The 9,953-nt window shown below is 37.8% G+C and overlaps 1 protein-coding gene across 1 annotated transcript; it reads left to right on the forward strand.

The window, feature by feature from the left end:
• Window positions 1-21: 21 nt before the first annotated feature.
• LOC307043828 (uncharacterized protein) lies at window positions 22-7,347 on the forward strand (the record flags this gene model as incomplete). Its single annotated transcript, XM_079688707.1, has 4 exons — window positions 22-91; window positions 4,440-4,511; window positions 4,627-4,727; window positions 6,189-7,347. The coding sequence occupies 4 exons, from the start codon at window positions 22-24 to the stop codon at window positions 6,234-6,236; spliced, it is 291 nt and encodes a 96-aa protein (XP_079544833.1). The 3' UTR covers window positions 6,237-7,347.
• Between the last annotated feature and the right edge of the window lie 2,606 nt (window positions 7,348-9,953).

Here is a 9,953-nt window from a genome sequence, read left to right on the forward strand (position 1 = left end):
CTGGAAGCTAGAGTTGAGCAGATGGTCCAATCAGAGCGTTTGAGAGGAGCGCAGCACGAGGGCGATACAAAGGCTCTTATTGGTTGTTTTGGTAAGAGCAACGTTTAACATTTTAGGGTTAATTTGGGGTTGTGTTTGACAAGAAGAGCGGTTTTATGGTGTAAACTTCCCGTTAAAAAGACATTTACACGACAGAAAAGAAGCGTCGAACAAATGTAAGGAGTTTAAGCTAGTCTTTGCAGCGAAGTAAAGTCCAGAGCAGGCTGTTGTGGAGCATTTCTAATTGAGGTGAGCCAGGCTACTGACAGGTCCGTGAATTACCAGGAATCATTCAAATGTTAACCTATATTTGTGTCATGTTCTCTGCGAGATAAGCTTCCTTCTATGACCAATGGTTCGCAATTTGCTCAATGTGCTTTGGGCATTACATTATTATTAGAATGATTAGCATGCAAATCTTGTATAGCCCCTGGCACTGGCACAGGCACATCTACCCTTAAATTGCTCTTTCACACTCATTCACATTAGCTTTCTTTTGGTTGCATCTTATTGCAAAGCCAATAATCTACATAAATTATAGCCTGCATTCTCTGTGCCATATGCATTAGGAATAAAGTGAGACCTAACCAATGTATATATAAAAAGGTCAGGCTCACGTTGGCTGGACTCTGGGAGGAATACGTTTCTGGAAGAAACAAAAAATCTCAGTTAAAACTATAGTGTTGTATAGGACTAGCTAAGAATTGAAATGATCAGAGTTGGTTTAATACAAAGAAGATAATTTGGTGCCAATTCCTAAACAATTCTTCTTTTTATATAGTTTAATTGTATGATACATTATACCAATCATTGCATTTAGCACAATTGGCCAAACTTGTAAAATATAAGCAGCCATACAGACACTTTGCCTTTCATGAAATGCAGTCTGAAATTGGCAAAATTATGATTTAAAGCCGATAAGTACAGAAACAATTTCCAATTTCACAATGGATGCATTGACAGAAAGTAAAAATGTCAAATATTTTTCAATCTTCCCCAATGTGAGTATTTGCTGCTTCCTCTGCCCTTATTGTAAATTAAAAACACTAAACAAAGTCATTTTGGATTGGATTGGATTGGGGTTTTATACTGTTGGTCATGATAGATATTGTAAGACATTATTAGAGGCTGTAGGATTTTGTGGTTGGCTTATGCAAATATCCTTTACATTTGAAAGAATAGGTGATTATTAAATTAATTTAAAAGATAATCACGAGGTTAATATACAATACAAATCCCTTTGATTGCATCCTATATTTCAGAAACTGGAAATAATTACAAATTGGGCCAGACATTGAATGCAACAACCTGGAGACATTGCAGTCCCCTTGACCTTCTTGTACCCTAAAATGGAGATTTACACAGTTCAGCTTTGCAAAATTCAGCTCAAATTACACTTGGTTGATGAGGCTTATGCTACAGTATATTGAATGTCATCTCAAACTTGTAAAATCTCCATGTCATCCTCTAAAATATAGAACCAGAAACTGGTATCACTCACTCAGCATTATCATGACTTTAATTACTTGTGTGACAAGTTGATGAGCATGGCAGCGTCTGAAGGTAAATGAGAGTCACAAAGTCTTGTTAACACCAAACAATTTTGGCATTACAGGTCTGAATCATTTCCTTATTGATTACCAGACTTTGTGTTCTATTTCACACTTGAATTAATGTCTCTCAGCTTTCCCACCATGCATTTCTCTGTGTCTCCCTCTCTCCCCTTCTCTGTGTCTCCCTCCCTGGCATGTGCTCCAGTTCATTATTTCAGTCATTTCTTGGTAATTCTTCTTGGAGTTGGCTGTTTAAAACTTAGAGCCTCTTATTAAGTTTTGGCCATGGCGGATAAGAGGCAGGACTGTAAGAGCACAGAGATAAACTAATCATCTTAAAACCCTAATTATTAGTATCTTACTGTGACAGACTGTTTTTGCGAGCCTGCCAAATTGAGCCTCAAATGGGGAAAGGCATATCTGCGGAAGTGGTAATAATTTTAAGTCATCTCGATCTGGCTTGGTGTGGCAGAATTCATTAGTGCAGATTAGCACTGTGTGTACAAAGTAAATGAGATATCTAATAGCAAACGCGGAGGTCCGGGGCTCTTAATTTCTCTCTGCACATGAGGGATGATGTTAAGAGGTGATTATTTATATTTTAACATGTGACTTCTGCTATGTAGATTTGTCTCTTCTGCTCCTTTTACCAAGTGGTTACACTAAACAGTGTCACTAAACTGTTCACCTCTCACCTTCCTCTGGATTGCAGCTAAAAGGTGACGAGAACAAAACCTCAAATCAGATTAAACTGATGCAGAGGCACGCTGATTCTTTTTCGCGGGGACATGAAGGAAGTTAATTATGTGTGTAAGGAGAAGGTTGGGGAAAAAATAATAAGATTACAAAGAATAATTTGCTGATATAATTACAGCAAAATTGGGTACACACAATTGTAAAATACATGTATTGCTTGACCTGGGTTAGCCAGTGAAATAAATCCTCCTTCTATAGCCTTTGTTAATTTGTTTTTATCATCTCCAAGTGGTGTTTGTGCAGGCAGTTCAATTTGCATGTGTAATTCCACTGTGCAAATTGACAACAAGTAGATAATTCGAGGAAATAGGCTGGTTGCAGGCCCCTGCTATCTTCCCGAGCCTATTCATTTTGAGGAACCGCTGAGGCATGAAACTCATACATCAACTATTTCCTGACAACGCTTAGGCTTATTGTCCCCTAAAATGTCATTACAGCCATTATTTATGAAGCTAATTCATTTATTAAACCATATTTACTCTGACAGAATTTGTCACATTCTATCCATATCCTGAGCCTTGCTTCTGAACAATGTCTTACAATGAGTATGTGTGAACACGTACAGCCTCACAAAGTTTTGAATCAAGCATATTTGCCACATATAATAGTTTGAATATTGCGAAAAAATTGAAGTTGTTTTCTGTTTTATTAGCTTTTTCAGAAACTTTTCATGGCAAAAGCCTTTACATTTTGTCATAGAAGGCTGTGAAATTAGTAAAAATTGCAATTATGTTGACTGAAAAGGTAATTGCGGTATGATTAACGATATTGGAAGGATTGATAATTTTTCATCATTGATCTCATGCCTAAAATGCTTTTTGGGTTATTCCTGTTCCTGTATTGAATAATATTTAGGTTTTAGTGCATGTCAATGATCTGCAAAGGCATAAATCTACCTGAAACGCCTCCATTGGACTCCTTTGTTTACTTCCGTAACATAATTACATAACTATGTAACACTCGCGCTTCTATTGGCTAGTGCTCCGACACATACTGATAGGTGATAGGCTATGCGGCAGGATATCTATAAGTGTTTGACCAATCACAACAGAGCCGGCCAGCTAACCAATCAGAGCAGACTGGGCTCTGGTTTCAGACAGAGGGTGAAAAGAGGTGCTGCAGCACAGGCAGTATGCGAAAAATAAAGAGCTTTTTGAACATTAAAGCATGGAAACACGTCACAGTAGAGACACAAATATGAACCTGAAAGTGAGCATAACCGGACGGAATATTTCTGCTGCACCACAATCCTCAATTCGGAATAGTATTATCACGCATTTGGCTTGTAACACATATTGTGCTTTCTATTGCACTAGCCTACATGTATATTGCTCTAACATTTGCACTAATTGTGAAGCATTAGTTACAACCTGCCTCCTTTTTTTGTCCAAACAGAGCAGAGTTAACATGAGCGTAATCAGATGGATTGCAGCTATTTTAGCGGCTCTGATAAATCCCCCTCTGACAGCCTTCTTCCCAAATGAGTGTGCATTAGTCACTTTTAACGCATTGCAGTCAGACATCTGAAGCTAAAGAGTTCTCGCGCCAAGCCTCCTGGCCTGTTGCTGCTGACTTATGGATCTGTCAGTTTAACACAGCACACTTCATGACACTGTGGATAATTTGCAATTGTGAGTGATGAAGTAACGCATAGGGGGGGTCATACATTTTAATGTTACATGTTCTCTCTGGATAATTCCGTCATACCATTCTCCTGAATCTCTTTCTTTAGACTTACCTGTCACCCAAAAGCACTTATCACAGCAGTGGTGATGAGTTGTGTTTGAACTGTTTTACAATATTGATTTGGAGGCATGACATTTTAATTAATACTGGGTGTTAGCTGTCATATAGGCAGCCAGCCTTATTGGGCGGAATATGAGACAGGCGAGGTGGGAGCAGCGAAGATAAGACTAAAGTACTTACTGTGAAAAGGCTGTAAAAAGGGATCAATGTGGAGGGAGAGAGACAGTCATGGGCTGAATTTAAGGTGGAAAAAAAACCCTGTAATATCTGTATTTCTGTCAAGGTCTATTCTCTGGCCGATAACACAAATCATTGAGACACAGCGTGGCCTCTGTATTTCCACAGGTTGCGGAGTACACCATGTTATTGGGAGTCTGCGGTGCCAGCGCGCTAAGAGACAACCAGGGGGGAAATTAGGTAACTTTGTAGCACTCCATTGAACAGCAATAAGCTTTTAGGGCTTAGCGAGCATAAACACATTAAACTGATGAGATTCATCAGCACTCTTGTGTCAAATCTATTGTGCCCACAGGCATAGCTCAGCGGCAGCAGACTGCAGAGCGGGAGGAAGGGATGGAGACAAACCAGTCCCGTGTCCTCCAGATGTCCCCTTCTTCACCCGGACTGATACAGGTGATCTTTTAGCTGAAATATAAACCTTAAAATGTTGTTATTAATATACCATTTAATCCTTGGAATAGCAGAAATATTTAGCCTGGGATTGTAGGGTATTTCAGTTCAGGGGTAAAACAACAACTGCAATAAATCAATGATGATGAGTTACTTTCTGATAGTTGAATTCAATATGTACTGTATTTAATATGAACAATAACAGTAAGGGGTAAACAAAGGTATTTAAAAGTAAGGTTATCCCAAAGCAGTGTCTCAAATCTACACACTTACAATTCATAATCATTGGTTAAAAGATACATTTTTTGAAGGATGCATAGTGACATAGGGCTCAACAAAGACAACAAGCTAAACAAATGATAATATCTTTGATAAAGTAATACCTGGACAGCAAATTGTCTACATGGTTGTGGTTACATAACAAAAAAGATATTCTCTATCTATTTAGTATGAATCATAAGAAAAGGCAATCCCAAAGTAGCATCTAAAATCTACTCGCTTAAAATTAATAATTGACGATGAAGAGATACATTTACTAGAGGGTGCACAGAGACATAAAGCTAAACAAAGACAACAAGCTGAACTACTGGTACAAATATAAAAAATATGATATACAGATAATAGCTGGGCAGCAAATTGTCTACCGGGTTGTAGGGCTGCTTGATTATGGCAAAAATCATAATCTCGATTGTTTGGGTCAATAATTGATACCACGATTATTAAAAACGATTATCCATTGACTTTGAAAACATCCATTTATTGAAAAAAAAAATTGAACAGTATGTTTTTAACAGTTGATTACCCTGAGCTTTAAGCAGAATTCAACTGAAAAATTAAATAATAATTATAATAATAAAAAAATAATAGTTTTATTTCGATGACGTTGTTTTCGTAATCATTGCAAGCCAAAATCGTAATCGCGATTAAAATACGATTAATTGAGCAGCCCTACCGGGTTGTGTTACTGATCAAAAAAAGAAATAATGATTGTATAAATAAAAAGAAGGGGATTAATGTGCATATATTAAAGGTAGTTTATTCACAGTGTATGCATTCTGCTCCCTCCATACGCCACTAAAAGGATATTATGTACATGCCATTGCACAAGGTTTATTACAGATTATACATACAAATATGTACAAATATGTGGAATTTGACTTGACTAATACACTACAACTCTGAATCAAGGTGTGTTTAATCTCACCCTGACAGACTAATTGTGGTTGTAAGTGAACAGCCATAAAGCCAACCTTTAAACGGGAGCACGCGAGGCATTTGTTCACTTGCAGCTAGTTCACCATTTGATGTATAATTGGTGTAATCTCAGCGCCGCGAAGCTGGAGGACTTTACCCTGATGGAGTGATACATTTAAATTGAAATATTTCTTTCTCAAAGGTAAGAAGGCCCCCTTCAACTTCATTTCACCATTTATCTGTTGTCTCTTCTTTTCCAAATCGCTGTAGCCTCTTGCCTTTTGGATAGTTTCACTGGAGGCAACCAGATTGGCATGAAATGAGCTCAGTTTGACTCGTTATACGGTCCAATCAGATGAGCGCAGATTTCATCTCGGCTGGCCCTGCCCTCCCAGAATCCGACCCCTCGGATGAAATGGACTACATATTCATAGGTTCACTTGCATGGTTGATTATGACGACGAAGATGGAAGGTACAACCTTTCTTCTGTTGTGCGAGAATGAAGATTGGAAATTGAATATGCATTTCCCCCACTGATTGAGTAAAAGGACACAATGACATGGCACCTATCGTTCACCATTCCAAATTAAATTATGAAGAAATCACATTTGCTTTTACACAGACATTATTTATACCATTCCACAGTTTACTTTTTCAATATTCAATCATCTCCAGCAGTCTACTTTATAATCCAAACTGCAGAGCTTGTTTTATTTTGTGGCTAAACAGTGTTAGTTCCCTCGTAACTATTCATTACCTTGCCTGACATCAATAGATGCCTTGGAATAATGGGAAATATGACCTGATCAATTAACTATGATGATAACATCTGAGACTTAAATGCCATCTTTAATTACATGCAGACTTTAGAACACTTTCAACTTGTCTTATTTGCATAAATAGAGAACAACTATCCATCAAAACAAAGGCTTCCTGAAAAGAGAGGCAAGTATGTCTAGGATGCCTAATCAATATTTTAGAGTTTTAAAAAGAAAATAGGTCAAATGCTTTGCCATACTAATTGTATGTATATAATGTTTTCACCTTATCAATGTAAAACAATGAAGCTGTGGCAATTTCCCCTTTATTTGATTTGAATGTCAGAAGTGATTGTCCCCTGCAATAGTTCAGCATTTTTAATTGACCTAATGGAAAAATAGCAATTTAAAAACAGGGAAGTGGTTAGTTCCTTGATAAGACACATTTGTTTTAGTTGTACGGAAGCAAAATACTGATGTTAAACATTGTTTTCTTTTAATTATGTGCATTGGGCACCAAGGACTAAAAATATAATGTGGTTGGTTGAAGAGATTGGGAACAGGATGTCATTTCCAGTTGTTATGCATTATGAAAAGGAATGCACAAAAACACTACGATACGTTTGCTAGTCATGTTAACCCTCCTGTATGATAATGAACGGCAATGGCAGTTTCTCAGCACAATTTGATCTCAATTGTCTCCTTATGTGCATCACTGTCATTTTCAGAATTCTGATTGCCTATATTTAATTCTATTGCAATTTTAGAAAAAATGTATAATTCCTTTTTCACATAAAAGCCCAATGCTAATTAAAGTTATGCGCACCTTCAGTAAGTTCACAGGTAAGCTCTCCATCACTGCACCGTGGCACAGGAGGAGGAAAAAAAGCCCCCATATTGTGGAAATCTCTGTCTCCTTAGAGAAAAAGAGGGGGGAGAGAAAGTAGGAATGCCTTGCCTTCCTCATTACACTGCTGTCATTTACTCTTCATCCCCCCTACTCTTTAGTGGCATTAAGACGGGATGTAAATTTGACAGTTAACGCTGTTAGAAAATGGCTAGTTCAAGAAGGGCAGGAATTAGAGATGGGCATTAGACGCTGATAAGCTCCTTTCCTCTGCCGCGGCGGCTGCTTAACATTCATGGGAAAGTCATCATCAAACAACGTTATCGCAGCTCTGTTGACGGCTGAGGAACATCATCACTATGATAATTTTTTTTATAGCTGTGAGCCAAAAAAGCACTGTTTTATTTCAGCAGTTTGTTAATGAGATGGGAGCTTGTTGGTATGGGCAAATGCAAACTTGCCACTCTCCAGCGTTTGTTTGAGTCCCCCAGCCTCCCCCCACGCCTCCCACAGCACCCCCTCCACACTGTTTAATGTTGCAGGGAGTGGGGGGAGAGGCATTTTTATGTACTCCTTTCGAAGTGCTCTGTGTACATTGCTGAAGGAGGGCCTTTATGTGTACCTTTGCAGATCAGTCGCTCAAAGAGAGGAAAACACGGTTATATCAACAAACGCTCTCTGCTAACAGCCCTGTAGCTGGCACCTGCCACTCACCTGGGATTTAGCCATAGATCTGAATAGAGGCAGAGTGTTGATGGTTATTGAAGTTGAGTTAACTCCCACCAGCTATAAGCATGTGATAGGCTCTGCTTTTAATGATCAAAAGGCTACTTAGACCGGCGGATTTTGAGGCCTTCAGTAATTACGGTTATAAATCATTTGCATTGTTTCTTCCTATTCATTCATTACCGCTCCTAACAGCTCTGTTCAGAGGTTTCACGCACCCTGTTACCACTGGAGCAATTCACATGGCTGCCAAGGCTAAGCTGCTTTCCTATGGATAGGGATGCAAACTGTGGACTGCAGATACTAGAATCTGATTTTGGCTTTAGCGGTGTTTGTGGAGTGGGTTAAGAGAGATTTCATATCAAATCCTTACCAGGGGAGATGACAAATCATCTCTTACTTGCTCTAATTACTTCTAAAAACTTTTTGTTCGCATTACGGTTAGTCAGCAATGTTAGAGGATGAAACCCAGATGAGGATATGTCATGTTGCGATTATACTGCAAGTGCACATAAAGTGTATGTTTAAAAATCGTAGAAGATGCACCGGTCATTTGGAAGAATTCACTGTCAGAATAAGTGAAATGATCCATTCCTAGTAACCCAAAGTATCAGTAGCAATTTCTTTAGACAGTCTGTTTCAAAATACGAAGGTTGTTGCATAAGTACATTTATATAAATTACATTCATTTATTTCACATAACATCGAATATGTTTGGATTTAGCTTGGACTTGGAAATACTGGAATAGATATTTTTCCTTATTTTCTGACATTTTATATAGGCAAAACTATCAATCTAGAGAATTATTGGGTTAAATAATTGTTAGTTCTAGCCCTAAAAGCTGAGACAAAGATGAAAACTAAGAACAAATAACTCATATCTGGACAACCACATGATACCCTATTGGAGGTTATAATAATCAGGATAATTATCCAGTGAATATATATCATTCACATCTTTCACTTGGCATTAGAGCTGCATCTGTCAGTTTGTTTGAATTCTTGTAAACCTATGAGACTGTGTGGAAAATCACAGTAATTTAAGTTTCTTCAGGTTGACACGGAGTGAGCCCTCAGAAAAGATTTGTTTTAAACATTTTCTGGCACACAGCACCAACATGTCAAAAGCAGGTATAAGAACACGTGAATGTGCCTGTCTGCACAATGCACCGGGGCGCTCTGTAATCATTATGGCAGATGTAAAAACCAGCAAAAGTCAACATTTTCTGGCATGGAATTACTCTAGACGTAGGATCATGCCTAAAAAATGTAACATGTCAATTAAAATGCTGTGCTCTTACGTACAGTACTGTAGTGTTCAGAAGTGTTTTTCACAGCTTTCTGACACAGAATTCATAATGATGATTGCATGGTGCCTCAGTTCATTAGAATTCAGCAAATGAATTGAAATTAAAAAAAGGAAGACAGAGCAACAGCATTTGTGATTTATACTTGCAAAAAACATAGTTTATTGTAACATTAAGTGCAATCACTTAAAAAATAGATAACTTTATAAAACAGTTGTTAATTTTTTTAGGGTATGTACGTATAGTTAGCTTTGACAATTAAGAATTACAAGATATATGTCATTATGACACAAAATAAGAATGCATAATGTTTGACCAAACACACTGTTAGTACTTTGTCTGCAATCAGGCCATACTAACACAGTGGACTTACATAGTAACACAGTATAACCTCCA

Source organism: Notothenia rossii, assembly GCF_949606895.1.
Source record: "Notothenia rossii genome assembly, chromosome: 6".
Taxonomy (NCBI): Eukaryota; Metazoa; Chordata; class Actinopteri; order Perciformes; family Nototheniidae; genus Notothenia; species Notothenia rossii.